General features: G+C 39.2%; 1 protein-coding gene across 3 annotated transcripts in view; it reads left to right on the forward strand.

Moving 5' to 3' along the window:
* The first annotated feature begins 481 nt into the window (after positions 1–481).
* PLPP1 (phospholipid phosphatase 1) overlaps positions 482–20562 on the forward strand; it is an 88197-nt gene continuing 68116 nt past the window's right edge. The window contains exon 1 of one of the 3 annotated variants that reach the window (XM_053907360.1): positions 482–845. In XM_053907360.1, coding sequence (XP_053763335.1) covers positions 788–845 — 58 coding nt within the window. In that variant the 5' untranslated portion in view covers positions 482–787. Of the gene's footprint in view, positions 846–871; positions 1062–20562 lie in introns of those variants that run through there. The other 2 variants (XM_053907361.1, XM_053907362.1) reach the window with 2 other exon arrangements.

Here is a 20562-nt window from a genome sequence, read left to right on the forward strand (position 1 = left end):
ACTGCCTATCTTGGACCTCTTTATTATCCAATCCCTATGGATGAGGATGGCTGGCAAGGAGCCGACGCTCTAGGATCGAAGGTCTGGAGTCTAGGTCTCCCTCCCAGGCAGGAGTAACCTGCTGCCAGAGCTAAGGAGACCACGTCCCGCGACCACCGGACCCACGTGGGTCGGAGCAACGCCCCTTGCCTCAGACCCGAGGCGCCCCCAGAGTCGGCCCAACAGGCAGTGCAACCCACTTCAGGGGCGGGCCCTGCAGGTCGGGCGGGGCGGGGCCGGCACCCTTTATTTGCTGGTGCTCTTGGGCGGGGTTCCAGGCCCCGCCCCACCGCCCGTTACTGGCCGCATAGTCTCCATCTCCCTCCCCTCAGCCAGCGAAGGCCAGCGCTGGTCGGTCCCGCTCTACCCAGCGGGAGGGGCCGAGCCCGCGTTCCTCCTCCCTACGGGTTTCACCCTTAAAGCACGAGTCTCGACGCTCCGCCTGTTGGAAAGGGTGCCGGGATCCGGACAGCAATCTGCCAGGGCAGGCCAGGGCCTACCGAAGAGGGCCTGAGACCAGGGAGCAGCCCCAGCTGGCACGCGAGCGTCTCGGCGGGTGAGAGCTGCGAGGGCAGGGGTCCCGGGCGCCATTGCTGGCCGCCAGAGCGCCGCCCGGACCTATTCCGCCCTCAGCTGCTCTACCCGCGCCGGGAGGAGCCGTAGCTCGGGGTCGTCGCCACCCACTGGCCCCGTGTCGTAAATCGTGTGCCTCATCTACCGCGCGCTGCGGGCCGTTGGGACCGAGACCATGTTTGACAAGACGCGGCTGCCGTACGTGGCCCTTGATGTGCTCTGCGTATTGTTGGGTACGTACGCGCCGCCGGCCTGAGGGGCGTGTGCGTGCGAGCCCGGGGTGGGGTGCCCCGGTGGGTACGGGCGTGTGTCTTCTGGGAGGGGACTCGCCGAGAATTGCCCACGGGCGTGGGGGCGGGTGTGTGTTTCTGACGCGCGCACCTTTGCGGGGCGAGACTCGGGGGACGGCTTCCGCAGCCCGGGGATCCCGCTTTGCAGCCTGCACCTCGGTCCGTGTGTGGCTCCCACTGTCTTGTCTGTCGCCCGCCGGTGTGCTGAGCCTAGCCTTGCTTGGACGCTGTTCACGTCTCTGTGCTCCGTCCCTTGCTCCTGTCCTCTGTTTCCCGTTCCACTTCCAGCAGAGCCGGGTGGGCTCCTCCCCTCTCTGCTGTAGGGAAGCCCGGTCACTGGCACGTCAGGATCTGTAGAGACACTGGAGGTTTGATTCACTGGGTATTCTCAGTAATAGGCGCCCCGCCTGGTTTATCTTACTTGTGGGAAGCAGTTTAATTTTTCGTCTATAAAAGACTAGAACCTTCCTAATTAGAAGGTGTTACCAGGTTGTAAATTGTCAGGTTGCAAGTAGGTGTGAGGATGTCAAATTTCTGCGTATGGATCTGAAGAAACTGGCTGTTTGGTTGTGTATGCGCGCGTGCTCCAGACCTGCTGTTTCCTTCTCTGTACAGACCTTGCCATGGTGTAGCTTTCCATCTCCTGTGACAGCCCACAAGGAGCACTACACATTCTTTGGCTGCAGCAATTCTGGCGTTGGCTTCCTAATGGAAGAGTTCATTTCTGGGGCTTCAGGTTCCCAATTGCTCCTTGCTTTTGACAAGAAAGAATTGAAGTCATCTGGATAAGGGATAGGCATCTGGATAAAGGATTGGAAGGAATAACTGTCACCTTTTTAATATGTATTGTGTGTAAGGTAATATGTTGAGAACTATTTAGACGTTGTGGGGGAAAACAAACAAACAATCAAAAAAGCAAGAAGACCTGCTCGAGGTTTGGGTAGCCAGAGTCAGGTATCAAAGTAATGGTACTGGCAACACCTCAGTGTTGGAGATCTGTTGACTGTGGCATCCTTGGTGCAGGTGTGCATAATGGCTTTCACCGATAGGAAATATCCCCGATTTGAATCCAGTATTCCACTTTTCCTGCCTCAAACCTGACGATTTAGGCGGCTGCAGTCTTCCTGAATTCTTATAAATTCTGTTTCCTCTTTTTTGAGGTAAAAACCCTGTATTATTTATGAAATATTTTTATTGTTGACCGAGAGCTCTTTTAGAGCTCCACAGTGAATTTTTGGAGTTAAGTTCAGAAAAGAGAAACAGAATTTTGGAACACTATTTTTTATAGAAACAGAAGTAATTCTTTCTCTCTTTCTTTTTTTTTCTTCCCCAACCCCTTTGGAGAACAAATTCTTCAAATGTCAAAACATACTAATAACTACATTAAATATGTTGAAATTTATTTACAATGAAAAATTTACCTTTGGTAAAGACATTAAATTTTATTGCAGTTTTAGATTTTTCTTTTTTTTTTTTCTTTTAATTCCAGTGTAATTAACATACAGTGTTATATTAGTTTCAGGTGTACAATATAGTGATTGAACAATTCCATATATTTCTCCGTGCTCATCATGATAAATGTACTCTTAATCCCTTTCACTTGTTTCACTGATCTCACTACCTACCTCTCCTCTGGTAAGATGTTAAATTTTAAAATGTGCTAAAGCACAGTGTCACTAGGGCATTGTTAAATGTCACATATATTTTAGTGAAGGGAGAGGAAAATGTTTGGTCACAAGTAGTTTTGATAATTCTAATATATTGGATATTACCTGCCATTGCCACAAATTGTGTACTCTCAGAATTATATATCTATTTCCTCTTCTCCCTTTTGAGAGTTAATAATTTGTAAAACAAATGTCCTGTTTTTTTCTGTGGGCCAAGCACTGTACTAGGATAAGTGAAACCTCATACTGCTTTAAGTTAACCAAAGTTAATATTAATATACACAGTCATATGGTAGATCTGTGTTTTGTTTCTGTGTTTTAAAATTCATCTAAAATGGAGAACCCATTTGTAGTACAGTTTTATAAATTATAAGTTCTTCTGGTCTGTGTTTTCAACATGATGCAAAGATCACATAATTGTACTGTAGAGGTAATAAGAACAGTTTTATTGCTATAATTTTATTGACCTGACATTTTCAGGATTTATGATGGCTTTCAAAAAGATGAAATTGTGTTTTTGATTTTAAGTGTTTTTAATGGTTTTGGGAAAAACTTGCTTTGGGGGCTTAGGGATTAAGTATGTTTTAGAAAAAGATACCTGGTCTATTGAAACATGTTTTATCTGTTATTGTATTGCTCAAGTTTCTTTTAAAGTAATTCAGAAGATTTTCGTGATGAGCCCAAAATTCCCTTTCCCTAAACAGAAAATGAAGTACTAATTTATTTTAATTTGGTAGATAAGATGACGTTAAATTTAACAATGTCAACTCTCCATTACAAACAGCAATGAAGGTGCTGGGATACAAAAGTTTTTCCTACTGGGTTTTGGAAGGCAATACATTTTTATAGCAAATTCACCTCTTGGAGTCTAAAGGTTATTTTAAATTTGGCTTTTATTCACTTTACTGACAGCAGGAGATTGACAGACTAAAATTATGGTAGCTTGAAGAGGGTTATCAATTTGGAATTAACTTTATTCTTTTTCTGTGGAGTATATACAGTTAAGAGTTGCCTATACCAACAAAAAGATGATTAAACACTTCTTAAATACAGGGTTATATGAAAGTGACTCATAATTATAATGTGAATATGTTCCAGGTTCTGTTAATGACCACCCCAACATCATACAGTATATCCATTTTAATTTGATGATGTAACATGATTGTGTCACATGACTACTTTATAATTTTATGGAGTGTGATGTCTGTTGAAGTGATCATTAAACATGTGCTGTGTGTGTTTCTACCTCTCAGTCATGTTTATCATGTAAAACATGAATTCCTCCATCTCATAAACCAAATGATGAGTTTCTTCGGTGGATCTGGTGAGTTCTTAGAAAAAGTCAGAATTTTGAGATATAATGTGTATTTGAAATGGAGCATAGTCTTGCCATTTTTCTCTAGATCTTTTGATGATGAGTTCTGTCATTGTAGAAAAGACTGGCTGTAAGTATCTAAGCACACAAGAAAAGCTGCTGGATAGGAAATGATAGCAGGCTGGTATGAAGGGAACTATGTTTTTGCTCATTGTGTTAAATGATGTCCTGAATAAAACTTACTAGTGTTTAATTTCTGAGAGTCATTCCACATTTTATCCCCTGTGGCATAAGGCTGCCAGTTATGGACGCTGAGTCCACTGATGGATTCTGTGCACATAGGTTGAAGGCTGATTCTGTCAGGTGCATGTTAGGTGCTAGCTATTCAAAGTTGATTAAGACAATCCTTGCCCTAAAGGAGTTCAGGGTCTAATGAAGGACAAATAAACGGCTTATAGTACATCCTAATAAGTGTAATAATTGTGGTATGGAATAGGTGCCCTTTGAGTACAGAGAAGGGACTTGTCTTAGATCTGATCCATTGCAAATAAATGGTTTGTCTGTTTATCCTTAGGGATGCAGAAGGGACAAAAATTACCTAGAATTACTTTTAGAATCTTTTTTTTCTTGCCCACCTTGATGTAGGGCAGTAGAAACCCAAGTAGGTACCCTACATTTATGACTTTTTTGTAGACGGTTCCATGGTGTCTAAAAGATTTAGGAGGAACTGGCAAAAACTTTTTGTATACTTGTATTTTGCTGTGTGGCAGTCATTTAGAATACCTTTTTGTGCTCCACATTCTCCTTTTGCCCCTCCAGATCTGTTCCCCACCTTTATCTGTGCTCTGGGAAGCAGATTCTATGAGTTATATCAACTGACCTCTTGGTTTCTGGTTTCTGGTTTGCCTTGGTTGGTGGTGTGTCAGTAGGAGGCCTGGAAGAGCCAGTTCCTTCCTGCTGGATTTGTGTTGCTAAAGCCGTTCTGTGTTTTGTGAGTAGGTCACAGCTTCTATTAAATGGCCCTCTTCTGCCAGCCAGCCACAGTTACAGATCTTTCTGGGTTCTGGTAACCCCTTACTTGCCCCTTTAGGCCTAGTGATGATAATGGCTTCCTGATGTTGCTGGCATGGGAGTTTTCCACCATCCCTTGCTGCTTTTCTTAAATCCTGCCTCTGCTTTTGAAGATGGTTCCTTCATTAAATTCTGTTGAATACCTTCTTTGAATGTGCTTTTATTTTGTTTGTTTGTTTGTTTGTTTTGGTTGGGCCCTACTGATAACATTCATCCATGTCCAAAACAGATCTGAAGTAGCTTCCCTTTCTTCACTAACATCAGTTACAGCTGCCCATTATAGCAGGTGCAGACAGGAGCTCATGGGCTCCAGTGTTGGCTTTCTTGGAAGAAAGGTTGGTCATAGTTTCCTTACCATGCTCCAAATGTGGTATCATCATTATGTCAAATCGTAGTCAATAGATTAAGAATAAAATCTGGCAGCAAAAAACTGGTAGCCGATGATAGTAGGCGGTTGTGGAATCCCTGTTACTTATTCTTCCCTGGTAATTATCTCAATACTGATGTCATATGTCATTGCTGTAATACTGACATCTGCACCTTAAGTATTACCTCTGAAGAGTGATTCCCTTTCCTTTCCCTCATTCTGGACCCCTTTCTCAAGGGGAAAAAAAATTAAATATTTAGTGAAAGATTTTCACTTGCTAAATAGTCTGCAGCATATTGTGCCTTCCCTTTTCTCCTGACATTCATTCATTCATTCATTCATTCTTGAACATGTGTTTGCTTAGATGCCTGGCATCGTGTTGGATGCTGAAGATAAAAATAAATAAGTAGGACAAAATGCTTACCTGATCACTAGCCATTTCAACCTCAGTTAACTTGTATTTATTTTTACAATGTTTTTTTAAATTTATTTTTATTTTTTTAAATGTTTATTTTTGAGAGAAAGAGAGACAGCACAGGCGGGGGTGTGGGCAGAGAGAGAGAGGAGACACAGAATCTGAAGCAGGCTCCAGGCTCTGAGCTGTTTGCACAGAGCCCATTGCAGAGCTCGAACTCATGAACTTTGAGGTCATGACCTAGATGAAGTCACATGCTTAGCCAGTGGAGCCCTGGGAGCACCTATTTATTTATTTTAGAGAAGAGAGTGTGCACCTGTGTAAGTGAATGCAGGGGGTGGGACATAGAGAGAGAGGGAGAGAGGGAATTCCAAGCCAACTTGGTGATGTCAGCACAGAGTCCTATGTAGGGCTCAAACCCACAAATTGTGAGTTCATGACCAGAGCTAAAATGAAGAGACACACCCTTAACCAATTGAGCCACCCAGAACTTCCTTTAACTTTTATTAAGCAAACCTCTTTTGCTTCTGATGAAAGGTAACTGGGTTTGTGTTTTTTTCATATAACTTTTCTATTCCCAGCTACAGAGAGAGGGATGGAATCTCAAAAAATGATCAAAAATTCGTTAAACTGGCATATTCTTTTGTTAGACTGGAATCCTGCCGCAAGAGTTTTTCTACCTTTAAAAGGCCAGTTTTGAACAAAAGCAGAGACCTGGAAGAAATTGCTACTGTTTGACTCCAGTTGGTTTTATACAGTTGAATTTTAACTTTAATTTACCTTGCTTGGAATAAAGTATGGAAATGTTCAGAGAATGTTCTTCTCTATAGATTTTATGAAATGTAAATTCTTCATTTATTTTCTCTTTGAATTACATCCCTTTGGAAACTCAGGGGCGTGCTATGGATCTTGATTACTCTTTTTTTGTTTAGTCATTTTTGGCTGAGCTCTACCAAAGTTTCCTATGTATGCTCAGCTTGGGGGATTTTTTTTTTTTTTTATTCTCTTGGATAAGAAATTGAAGTTTAAGTTGTTATTGTTTACCCTAGTAAAAAAGAGAATTTGGAAGAAAGTCACTAAACTCCCAGATTTTAAGTGAACCAGTTAAAATATAGCTTCAATTTTATGGAAAGGAATTTGGAATGTTAATTGTCTGCTTCCTCCTAATTTAGGTGGCTTAATTCAGCATTTGGGATGGAAATACAGTCTCTGTAATAAGCTAGTTAAGGATTACATAGACACTGTCTTGTCTGATTTTCATTTTAAAAAGCATTCACCATTCAGATATTATGAACAGTGGATACAAGTAGCTTTCTCTTCTCTTCCTCCTCCTTCTTCCCTTCAGCCTTCTTGCTGTCTAGGTTTAAAGCCTAGATGGCTTATAATTTTTTGTTTGTTTTGTTTTTTAATTAAAACTAGTCTAACATTGGAAATGTCTTGTTTTTTATAAACAATTAATTTTCCTTTAAAATATTAGAGAGGCAGCATAGTCTAACGATGATCTCTGGATCCAAATTGCTTAGGTTTACATTTCACTTCCTCCATTTACTAACTGTGTGACCTTGGGCAGTTTTCTTCTTTGTGCCTCTCTTTGCTAATAAAAGTACCTACCTTATATGGTTGTTGTGAAGCTTGAGTGAGTTGTATGTAAAGAGCTTAGAGCAGTGTCTTGCACTTAATGTGCATGATACATTTGTGAAATAAAATCAATCTTCTGTAATCCTACTAACTGTAACATAATTATTTTCATAGCAGTAACATCGGCTAGTTTTGTATTAGGGGCAAAAACACTCTCAAACTTTGAAACATTTCTGATGCATACTCATTGAATGTCTTTGAACCTTACAGAGCATATTGAAATAGTAGTGTTGTATCAGTCATGTGTAAAAGCCACATATATGATCTCCAAGTAGTGGTAATCCCAGCAGTGGTGGAAATTAATCTGTATAGGTCTGTGGTAGAGAGTAATTAAACAAATAAAAAAACTTTATACCATGCTAAGTCCTGAATTTCACCTTAATCAAGAAAATGGAGTTATCTGTACTCTGAGTCACCTTCACTACTTTTATTGCCCAGGCCATGGAAATGGTCATTCCCTATAAAAAGTGAACTTCATATTTTCAAAATTTGTGAATGGCCTTCATTGTACATCCTCATTTGTGCAAATTCTATTATTTGAATTCTTCTCTGCAGTTAAATGGACAACAAACAATTGTTGTGTAATACCTCTCCATACTCTCCTCTCCATCTTGTTAATTTTTTTCATTTATTATACTCTTTAAATTAAAAAAATTTTTTTAATTCAGGAGTAGAATTTAGTGATTTATCGCTTAAATACAATACCCACTGCTCATCACAAGTGCCCTCCTTAATGCCTATCATCCATTTAGCCCATCCTCCCATCCACCTTTCCTCTAGCAACCCACAGTTTCTTCTGTCTAGTTAAGAGTCTCTTTTGTTTTGCCTTACTCTTTGTTTTTATCTTATTTTATTTTTCCTTCCCTTATGTTCAACTGTTTTGTTTCTTAAATTCTACATATGAGTGAGATCATACGGTATTTGTCTTTCTCTGACTGACTTTTCTGCTTAGCATAATACACTCTAGTTCCATCCACATGGTTGCAAATGGCAAGGTTTTATTCTTTTTGATGGTTGAGTAATATTCCATTGTATATACATCCACATTTTTATCCATTCATCAGTCGATGGACATTTGGGCTCTTTCCATTACTCTTGCTTTTTTCAGTCAGGTGTTTCTTTCGATGTATATTAATGTGAAATTTGTGTGTGTGTGTGTGTGTGTGTGTGTATAGATGTGTGTGAGAACAGTATTAAGTTTTTTAAATATTTGACTTTGCATTATCTTCATTAAGCACCTATAATGTGCTTAATACAATGTTAGTAGCTATAAATATTACTGTAAAAAAGATAACATTTCTAAACTAATATTTAAGACAATTACAGATGTTTGTAAATGGCATGAAAGAGTTCACACAAGGTAGAAGACTGTCAGATGGTGGAGGGTGGCAATCTCAAAGAAGGCTTCTCTGAGGAGGTGATACTTGAATTAAGATTTAAGGATGAAAATAAGGAGGGTATGGAGGAACTTGAAGAAGATGATTCCAGATGATTCCAGGCACAGGGAAGAGCAAGTGTTGAGGGCCAAATGGTGAAGAGCATTTTGTAACAGGAAAGAGGCCAGTGTGACTGGAATATAGTATGCATCCATGGTATTCTTTCATTTCTTTTTTAAATTTTTGTATTAAAAAATTTTTTTTTGTTTATTTTTAAGAGAGACAGAAACAGAATGCGAGTGGGTTAAGGGCAGAGAGAGAGGGAGACACAGAAGCAGAAGCAGGTTCCAGGCTCTGAGCTGTCAGCAGAGTCTGATGCAGGGCTCGAACCCACGGACCATGAGATCATGACCTGAGCTGAAGTCGGACACTTAACTGACTGAGCCACCCAGGTGCTCCAATTTCTTTTTTCTCTCCTCTTCTCTTCTCTTCTCTTCTCTTCTCTTCTCTTCTCTTCTCTTCTCTTCTCTTCTCTTCCTTTTGGAGAAAGGGAGAGAGAACATGAGTGGGGGAGGAGCAGAGGGAGAGAGAATGAGGGAATCTTAAGCAGGCTCCATACCCACTGCAGAGCCTCACTTGGAACTTGATCCCAGGACCATGAGATCATGACCAGAGCCAAAATCAAGAATCTGGTGCTTAACTGACTGAGCCACCCAGACCCCTCTCCATGGTATTCTTAATAGTGAATTTTGTAACCAACTTCTAAATGTCAAAGTGGATAATAATAATAACTGACATTTGTTTAGTGATTACTAGGCCCTGTGTGGCCTGTAAGGTCTCTTAACAACTTGCTCAGGGAGGGTAGTTTGGTCATCTCTATTCTGTAGGTGATAGAACTGAGGCCTAGAATATTTGGGAAACTCTCCCAATGGAACCCAGCCAAGAAGTGATATAATTGGGAATTGGGAAATGGATTTTTAAGGATTATAACTTTTGAATGCAAATTGGTCAATATTTAAGAAAGGTACTAATAAATGGAGAAGTTGACAAAGGAGAGGTTTAGGAGATTAGTTGATTGTAAAAACAATGATTATTTTTAGGTAGCCTAACTGTTTTATGACTATCTTAATTCTATATGATGTGACTGCAGAATCCATTTCTACTTAACGATATTTTGAGCATGTGCCTGCTATACCCAAAGGAGGCACTTTAATTTTTCATAACTCAAATTCCTAATTACTACTAAGAGTTTGCCGAGACAGCATATCATCCTTGAATTTGCCCTGTTAAGTAACATACCCACAGACTTTTTTTTGAGGTAGCATTGTTGTTGGCATTTCTATACAGGAAAGGAAGACTTTTGGTCTTCACTATATTTCATGGGAGTCATGTGTGTAGAGTTCAGAGTCACCTTTGGGAACTCATTATAGCAGATATAGTTAGAATCTCATGGTTTAGTTCTCATTTGTCACTGTTTGGAAATGTTTCCTGAGTCTTTTTCAGGGTGGGGTGCCCAGGAAAATGACATATAGGAAATGTGTCCTAGATGAGCTCTTGAGTTAATTGGCAGCTTGTTAAGTGAGGTTCTGCCTTGCCTTTTGGTACATTTACATCAGCAGTAAGAGAGATGGGTTGACTGCCTAGGCGCTTGAGGGGTAAATGAGGAAAAGAGAAGAAAAACATTATTCATTGAATGCCTAAACGAATCTTTTGTAAATTTCTTACATAAGCTCAGGCAATCATCATAAAGCTCTGAGGTTTTAGCCTTACTTTATGTCACAGCATTGGAATACAAAAATGGGCGAAAAAAGTAAACAAAAGCCTTGGTTCTCAAATAGCTCTTGTTTACTGTGGAAGACAGACTCATAAGAAACAGTGACAATACTGTATAGTAAGTTGAATGCCTGATATTTCCTAGCTCTGAGGTTACTAAGAGTAAGACAGGGTCTCTACACTGAAGAGATATGCAAAGGCTTGTAAATGGAGATTGGTTGGTATTTTAATGAAGTCTATCTGTATTTCAAAATGATTTCTTCTTAAATGGTTGCTTTTACTTTCCAGCATAAATAATGTGCACCTTTGGGCACATTACTTTTGTCTAGTTCTAAATTCTGTAAATAATTCCTGTGGAAAGTTCAGGCCCCATTTGTGTTGCTGGATAAAGACACAGGAGGTGGGTGTTCAGAAGGTGTGTGGCACATGGTAGGCATTCAAGTATTTGTTACATGAATGAATAGGCAATACACTTGAGTCAGCTACTCTTCCAGGGTTTGAATTCTAGACCCATCTATTAATAACTGTATGACACTGGGCAGGTCACTTCACCTCTATGAGTTTTGTCATCTAATGAGGAAAAAGATGATGCTAATAGGGCATTTTTCATAGTGCTGTGAAATTAGCTGAGATAATGTATGAGACAATGTATATGAAGTGTTTAGCACAGTGAAGTGTTAAGCATAGTCCTGGCCTGTGCTGCTGTTATCATTATTAAACTAAAAACCACTTTGGTACCAGTGACCCAGTCTGTTATTTAAATTTGATATCATGTGCTGGTGACTCTTCTTTTGGAACATTTAGTGTTCTAGTTTCAGTTAAAATTTTTTTTTTCTTAACGATTATTTATTTTTGAAAGACAGAGAGAGACAGAGAATGAGCAGGGGAGGGCCAGAAGGAGAGGGAGACACAGAATCTGAAGTAGGCTCCAGGCTCAGAGCCTGACTTGGGGCTCAAACTCATGAACTGTGAGATCATGACCTGAGCCAAAGTCAGATGCTTAACTGACTGAGCCACCCAGGCGCCCCTAGTTTCAGTTTAAATGAATTAACATTGGAAACTGGTTTGTATTTCAGTTTTTAGTGCCCAGATCACTTTGGGAAATGTTTTTATTACTTCTAACCTATTTCTCTGTGGAATCAGCTCACAAAGATCTTCTGATTTTGCTTCTAGGTGAGCAATATTCCCACAACTCATAGGCAAGGTACCCAAATGAATGTGGCTGGAGAGAGAACAGTGTAATAGAATAGATGTGTGAACTAATAAGAGCATGGTTTGGATAGTCCTAACTCCTCTTAGTACCCATTTCCTGAAACATGAAGGTTTTATTTGTTAAATATAAACTTATCAAGACCCAACTTGAGGTTGAAGGAGCTAAACATAACCAGTTCTCATCATAACTTCTTTTCATCAATAAGATTTTGTATTTTCTTCTTTCCAGAGTTTAAGAAATAGGTATATATATATATAGTGATCACACCTGTCTGCAGTGTTCTGAGATAGCCCTAACTTTAGGTAGTAGCCTTCTTCAGAGAGACAGTTTGTTAAATATATTAACAAATGTAATTAAAATTCATACTTTTATGATATTTAACTTAAAAACTATGTTTTTGGGGCACCTGGGTGTCTCAGTTGGTTAAACGTCGGACTCTTGATTTCCTGATCTCATGGTTTGTGAGTTTGAGCCCTGAGTCAGGCTCTGTGCTGATAGCATTGAGCCTGTTTGGGATTCTCTATTTCCTTCTCTCTCTGCCCTTCGCCGATTCACACTCTTTCTCAAAGTAAATAAACTAAAAACAATGAAAAAATAAAAAAAATAAACTTAAAAAAAAGCTCATGAGTTTTCAGTCAACATGCACAGCTGTCATCAGAAGGACAAAGGTAGTTTTCATACTAATGTGTGAAGAACAGAAAATAGCTTGTTAATTATTAAATCCCCCCTCAAAAATAAGTAAGTAAAATTAAAAAAAACCTGTTTTTAAAAAAAACACAGATTTTCAAATGACATCGTAATTTGATTGGGAAAATATACCTAGCATAGTTAGGCAGTGTAGCAGAAGCAAGTGATGTTTATTGTATTTTACTTTTTTTTTCAAATGGCATGGATAAGAGAAAGGAATTTTAAATGGACTCCTTTCCAAATATGTATTGTTTCTAACTCAATGGCTCAGTTGGGAAAAGGTTTCTTAAACTGTGATGTTATCAAAACTTGCTAGGCAGGTTATGGGTAATATTCAACTTTATAGCTAGTGTTGGATATCTAAATTAATACTAACTTTATGTCTCACAGTATGAGTGAGAGTTTAAGTGCTGTCATTGAATGTAGTCTAATTATGAACCAAATCTAATTACAAGTAAGTAAATTACCTTTTATGGAGATAGGTTTTTAAGTGGGCCTTCCCCCTTGTTTAGGATTTGATATAGTGGAGGTTTTGTCGTGAGTGGCAATTTGTTTTTGTAACTTTATTTAAATACTTTAGAGTATGATCTAGCAGTGAAGGCAGTTGGTTTGGAAGTCAGATTCTGGTTTTGCTTCTGCTATTCTTTCTGATCACATGGGCAAGATCTCTTGGGCTGCTTCATTTATTTATGTGTAATTTCTAATGAGAATAATGTCTGCCTTGCCTATCTCTCAGGATCACAGTGGTAAGCAAACCGTGCTGATTAAGAAGAGTCAGTTGCTGCAGAATATATTAACAGCATTTGACACCAGTGGACTCAGGGTAGGAAGACAGAGAGCACATAGTATACGAGGGGGTATTTTGAGCAACTGCAGCAGACCTGTAGGAGATCAATTATAAGTCTAGTCTGGTGAAGAATGGGGTGAGTGTTATTGTCAGCAGAAAGTAGGAAAAAGCTGAAAACTGAAGTGTTTAGGAAGTAGTGATAGGCACTGATACAAAATAATGTAGACCACCCCCCCTCGTTTCCTCTTTTGCCACACTTAGGTACACAACTTTATCAGTGACCAGGTGGCTCATGAAATCCTGGAACTAGTTCGTTATTCTTGCCTTAGTCATACTGTGACAAATGGGAACATGTGCTACCTTGAAAAGCCATTGTAAAATATAATTTGGTCAGACTGAAATTTTAATGAAGGGATTTTTATTTTTTAAAAAAGGTGGAGATTAGTGTTCACCTACTATTTAATTAAAAAAGGAAAGAAACTACGATTTTAATGTAGTCTGCTGAATATCAGATTATTGTATCAGTAGTAGTTTGTCTTCAGTAAAGTCTGTCAGATTCTTTTGGCAAAGATCTAACACACCAAGGGAATCTCTTCTAACATTGTAATCGGCCTGTGCTATGCTCTATTCCGTTGACCTGCAGAATAATAAACAGGTGAGAGATGTTCCTTGAAATAGAGTAATTACATTTTCTAAGATTTTCAATTTTTCTCAGTACTAGTCTTGCAGTTCATTAGCTGATTAATGATTGGAATGGTAACACCTGAGTGTTACTGTGTAGCTGTAGCTGGCTGCCTGATGATTACTATGTGGGGCGTTGGGACCCATTGGACCCATTGGACAGGTAAGGAGTTTCATCTACCCTACAGCCATGGAAACTCAACATCAGTTAGAAGTATGGCACCAGAATTAAGGTAACATGGCCAAAGTTATGAGAAAATCTTGACAAAATTGAGTACTATTTAAGAGCTTATTTTTTTGTTACCTAATAATTTAAAACATACATTTAAAAGCATTGAATTATTCAATAGCCATTACTGAAATTTTAAACTCAAGAGAGCCTCTTGATATGGCCCTGATGTGGGCTTTCGCTAAATAAATTTATTCTAATAAAAAGGGAGGCAAAAAGAATGAGGAAAAAGAAAAGAAATGAGGTAAATATTGCTGGATGGTCTGTTTTTGTTTGCCTTCAAATGGGAGTTCAGGAGAGGATGAAGCTTCTTCAATAGGAAGAAGGTTGAGAAAATTAATCATGAGGATGTGTGCTTCACAAGGTCTGAGATTGCTTGCTGCCCAGTAAAAAGACTGTGGTGGAGATTCTGATTTTTCATTTGGAAAATATAAGGATCACATAAAATAGATAATATAAAATTAATGAAGTAAAGAGCTGGCCTTTAAGTTGGTCAGTTAATTCAACCTATGTTTAGGATTTACTAAGGGAAAAAATCAGATTGCTGGAAAAATGCTGTGATAGTTACCATATTTCACGTCCTTGGACTTTTCATGATTACGAATGATATACTGGGATAGGGAGACTTTATAAGTTGGTCGAGTATTTTTTAAGTTAAAGTCTTAGTAAAAGTAGAGGAGTTTGAAATTTTGAACTATCAGAAAGAACAAATAATGAAATCTTACAATTCATACAGGTGCTAGCCATAGACATATTTCAGTGTGTCTTACCTTGTAGTTTCAATAGAACTTTATTTAAAAAAAAATGTATTTTACCAATATAGGAAATGATTTCCATTTGTTTTTAGTAACATATAAACATTTTTAGAGATTTTTTTTTGATTTATGGGATGCATTTTAAGTTAGGTGTGTGGACACTGGAAACATACAGGTTTGAGTTTGAATTCCACTTCTTTCACCTACAATTAGGGTAAATCACCCATGTTCACAGCTTCAGTTTCTTTGTCTGAAAAGGGCTGTGTCTTTATCTGTATATTCTCTTAGGCTTATTTATTCTCCATTACATAGGAGTCATCTATTCCACAAGTATTTGTCCCTCACATATTGTGTGCCACACTCTTAGAGGAGATGTGTATAATCAGACAAATAAATATAAAAATAAACTAATAAGTGCTATAAAGGAGAGAGTTGGGTACTGTGAAGGTTTATAAAAAGTTTTGAATAGGGGGGCCTGGGTGGCTTGGTCGGTTGGGCGTCTGACTTCGGCTCAGGTCACGATCTCACGGTCCGTGAGTTCGAGCCCCGCGTCGGGCTCTGTGCTGACAGCTCAGAGCCTGGAGCCTGCTTCCGATTCTGTGTCTCCCTCTCTCTGCTCCTCCCCAGTTCATGCTCTGTCTCTGTCTCAAAAATAAATAAACGTTAAAAAAAAAATTTAAAAAAAAAGTTTTGAATAGAAGCATGGGGTAGCTTTTTAAAATGATGACTTTGGATATAGGGTAGAATAATAGATTAGGGCTGGAAAAGAATGGATTTAGGGAGATGAGTTAGGAAGCTGTTGAAATAGTCCAAGTGAGGAACACCTGGGTGGTTCAGTTGGTTGGGCGTCTGGCTTTGGCTCAGGTCATGATCTCACAGTCTGTGAGTTCAAGCCCCGTGTTGGGCTCTGTGCCGACGGCTTGGAGCGTGAAGCCTGCTTTGGATTCTGTGTCTCCCTCTCTCTCTGCCCCTTCCCCACTCACACTCTGTCTCTCTCTCAAAATAAAATTAAAAAATGTTAAAAAAGAAAGAAATAGTCCAAGTGAGATAATGGTAGTAAGACTAATGAGGGAGTGGTGCAGATGGAGAAAGGTGGATGGATTTAAGAAATATTTGGGAGGCAAAATGGACAGGTTTTGGTGAAACATAGAATGTGGGGAATCAGAGAGAGGGAGATAACAAGGATAGTTCTGAAAGTTCTGTCTTGTTTAATGGATGGATGTTAATTGCTGCCAGATAATGAGTTGGGGGGCATTGGGAGAGAACGTGACCTGATATAGGAAGAGGGGTAGAGAAGAGAGAATGATTTTGGTTTTGAGCACCTTATGTTTAAGATGCTTTTGAGATTTTGAAGAGGAAGTCAAGTCCTTGTTTGCACAAATGGAGTAGTCTGAGGAGTAGTCTGAGTATGGGGAGTCACTGACATTTTCATGGTAATCAAAGTCATAAAAATTGAAATCTCAAGCAGGAGTTATAAAGTGAGGAGAGAAGGTTTCAGACAGAGCTTTAAGAAACACCAGCATTTCAGATTGTTGGGAAGGAAGGAAGAACACAAGATGGAGAGGAAACCCTAATAACTCGGAGAATGTTTCCAGAAAGTCCAGTGAAGAGAGTGCTCCAAGGAGAGAGTGGTAACAATGTCTACATTCTCCTGAAATGTCAAGTAAGATAAAGTCTGTAAAGTGTACAGTGGGTTTAGTTACACAAATGTCATTGATAGCCTTTTCTTATGTAAAGAAAGCAGTTTCCATATTTGAGTGGTCTGAGAAGTGGGTATTTGGTAAAGAAATGGAAATTGTGGGTATTGGTAATTACTTTAAAATGTTGGACTGAGAAAGGAGAGTATAGTAGAGAAGATTCCAAGCACTGGCCCTAGCAATCATTTCGGAGAGTGGGAGGAGATCAGTTAGGGGTATCAGCTGAAACACTAATAGGCTGGGATAATAGGTTCTTGTGGTTACCTATGACATGCTGGATGGGGAAGAATGATCTTGCCAGATACAGGAATACCTTTTTAAAAAAACAACTGAATTCCCAAGTGTGTGTGGTGAGGGGGAGGGTGGGGGGTAGGTGGGTTTTACACCTAATGTGGGGCTTGAACCCAAGACCCTGAGATCAAGAGTCACATGCTCTACTGACTGAGCCAGCCTGGAGCCCCTAGGAATACCATTTTTAGATATATGGTACTGTGTAAGAATAGTTGGACTTCTTAAAGAACCCTCTTTGTTGAGAAGAATGGATTACTTGGTATCCTTGTAGCTGGCAGCACGGAGCCTGATGTGGAGCTTGAACTCTTGAACCATGAGTTCATGATGTCAGCTGAAGTTGGACACTTAACCAACTGAGCCACCCAGGTGTCTCTATTTTTGCGAGAGAAAGAGACCACGTGAGTGGGGGAGGTGCAGAGAGAGAGGGAGAGAGAGAATTACAAGCATGCTCTGCACTGTCAGCACAGAGCCCAATGCGGAGCTTGAACCCATGCATGAAAACATGAGATCATGACCCAAGCCGAAACCAGTGCCCCAAGCACCGAGTACTTATTAGGCACTCAACAAACTAATGTCTGCGTGTCCTTTTTCTTGCTTCCCAGCTAGCTGCTGTTTATTGTGTAGTTTCAACATTGAATGTTTGCTCTTACTCTTGAAGTAATACTTGGTGGGAGTACCTCCTTCAGTTTATCTTCTGTATAAAATAACTTGAGTGGCACAAACATACATTTTTGGGAAAATGGATATATGATTTGCTACTGCAGTAATCATAACCATTAAAAAAAGAATTTTACCAGTTTTTTTTGACTTGTGTGCATTTAAAAAAAAGTGTGTGTGTGTGTGTGTCTTAAACAAAGCTTACTAATTTAGATATGCCACTTTGGTGACTTCCTGCCAAAGTAAGAGTTCTTATATTTTTCTTCAGAGACACATCTTAGTATGACTATTTTTAGTTTTTGGATCCTCGCCATTTGCCGTAATTTCAGACTAGACATGATGGATCCACATAAATACTTCTAAGATTTACATTACATGATACATTTTTTTAAAGGGGGACATGTGAACTGTTAAAAGCAGGTGAGGTCTCAGGTCTGGATTTTATTTGGTTTATTTAAAATTTTTGATTTATAGTTTTGATTCTTAAATTATTTCTTACTCATCTTTTGAGCATCGAGATGACTAATTTTGTACCAAAATGGTGAAATCAATTTAAGTTGCTAAAGCAGTCTCCTGAAAGGTTTTTAAATCTGCCCCCAATCACCACCATACATAACCTCTTAAGTGGCATTTATGCATTACCTTTCTAGAAGATGACTGTCCTAGAAATTTTAAAAGCATATCACTTTGCCAGCTTTATTCAAGAATCACTATAATAATGAACACACACTTGTTATTGTTTGGAATATAGACCTTATCACTGAGTGGGAGAAGTTGACCAGCTACTAATACAAGAGACTTTGTTGGTTAAGCGAAGTTTGTAGATGGGATTGCTGAGACTGGAAGTCTCATTGTAAATTCAGAGAGAGAAGTAAATTAACCATGTGTTCCCATCTGAACAACAGAGGCGTTGTTTTAAAAGCTTAAATAAAAACCAGATAGAACCCTATAGGTCATAATTTCTTTAAAGACTAAATAAACTCTTCAAAGAGGAACCTCTTCAAAGAGGTATCTTTCCCTTGATTTACTGTCTTACACTGTTTTGTGAAATTTGTTGGCTCTTGACAAGCCTTTGAAGAAAGATAACTAAAACACATGTAGTTAGGGGAACTGGGTGGCTCAGTTGGTTAAGTGTCCAGCTTTGGCTTAGCCCATGATCTCATGGTTCATGGGTTCAAACCCCACATTGGGCTCTGTGTGGACAGTGCAGAGCCTGCTTGGGATTCTGTTTCTCTCCCTCTCCCTCTGTTCCTCCTGCACTTGCACACGTGTGCTTGGGCTCGCTCTCTCAAAATAAATAAACAAAAAAATAAAAATAAAATACAGGTAGTTACTTCATGAAGTCCTCTTGTATATGTGTTGATACATTTTCCAAGTTAAAAATTACTTTTTCATTAGAGGCAGTAGGCAGAGGAGAAAGATCAGGGAATAAGCATTTATTGTCTTAATGTGCCAGGTGCTATGTTAGGCACATTACTAGGCTCTTAGTTCACAACTGTTCTGGGAGGTATATAAATAGTATTTATTTGCATTCACCATGTGAGAAAATTGAGCTCAGATAGGTAAGTAATTTGCCCATGTTCATTTAAATTTAATAACTGGGAGAATGCCAAAAGTAAACCCAGCTCGGTGGAAAAGTCCCAGTTCTATGCAGGACCTCACCTTGCCACACCAAAGATTTCATGAGTAGTTATATAGAAGCTAGAGTGGCGACTAGATGTTAGCTAGGTGGAAGGGGTGGGGTCATCATGTACAGTGTGGCAAGAGGTTTGGAACAGGTGAGGGGAATAGAGAAACAGGGTATGAGGCTTAAGTCAACATTTAGACTTAAACAAAATTTATATATAGCAAAATTCACTCTTTAAGGATACAGTTCTTTGAATTGAGACAATTTAGACGTCAGAGTTATGTAACCACCACACAAGATACAGAACTGATTTATTACCCTAAATTTCTTCTTGCTGCTCTTTTGTAGTGAACTCCTCCCACCTCCTACACCTCTGGCAACCACTGATTGGTTCTCCATCCTATAATGTCATATAAATGAAATCATGCAGTATGTATCCTTTTGAGTCTGGCTTCTTCTCATAGCATAATGCATTTCTAATTAGGGAGCCATTAATGATGTAAATGTTACTGTACAGTTTTGCTACAGTTTTTGGCCTTGAACTCTCAAAATGCTTATATCATCCCCAATTCCAGTTTCATGTAAACATAATTTTTTTTCAGCTGAGAAATGATTATAGTTACAGCTTCAAATATCAAAGAAGCCCAAAACAGATTTCTGATAAATGCCCAGGAGAAAGTAACATAGAAAAAAATTAGCTGTCTTTCCCCACACCCTATTATGTCCACCATCTCCTTGCCTTTTGAACATAGAAATCTGCATGGAAAGAGTGCTACTGACTGTGACCTTTGCCAGCTTGAAAAAGAAAGGGAACAGCTGTTACCATGAGAGGGTGGAAGGAATTAATGGTCCTGGCCAGTTGGCACTGTGTGCCTTTTGGGAAGGGAACAACAGGTGACCAACTTCTTGCTTTTTATTTTTGTTCGTGTATAAATAAATAGGCCAACATTTTTTTGTGTGTGTGTGCAGAAATCTGAGTCCATATTAAAATAACCTGTCCTTATAGTTCTGGGTATTTTTTTTTAAAAGCTGTTTAAATATATACACACATTTATTTTAAGTATCTTAATGAATGAAGACACTCCAGGGTTGAGTATATTATAGGTCGTTAGTGACAAAAAAGCACAGAAAGTAAAATTCTTTTGTAAATGTCACTTAGATCCAAACTGCTTTTTCTCCCCTTTGTCCCAACTTAAGTACAAAACAAAACCCAGCAAGATAACTGAGTACTTTTTATAGTAAAACCGTCAGCCACAGAGATGTGGTCACTTTAAGCTGGTGACCAGAGTGCAGGTGTCTCTAAAAGCCGAGGGTGCACTGTTCTTTGAACTCGTGGCCCTGGATACTTCACGTGCCATCTCTGTGAATCATACCCAAACATACAGTTCTATCACTGATCCCTCCTGCCTGACTC

The sequence above is a fragment of the Panthera pardus genome, unplaced genomic scaffold (assembly GCF_024362965.1).
Source record: "Panthera pardus isolate Hobbes unplaced genomic scaffold, ASM2436296v1 HiC_scaffold_2, whole genome shotgun sequence".
Taxonomy (NCBI): Eukaryota; Metazoa; Chordata; class Mammalia; order Carnivora; family Felidae; genus Panthera; species Panthera pardus.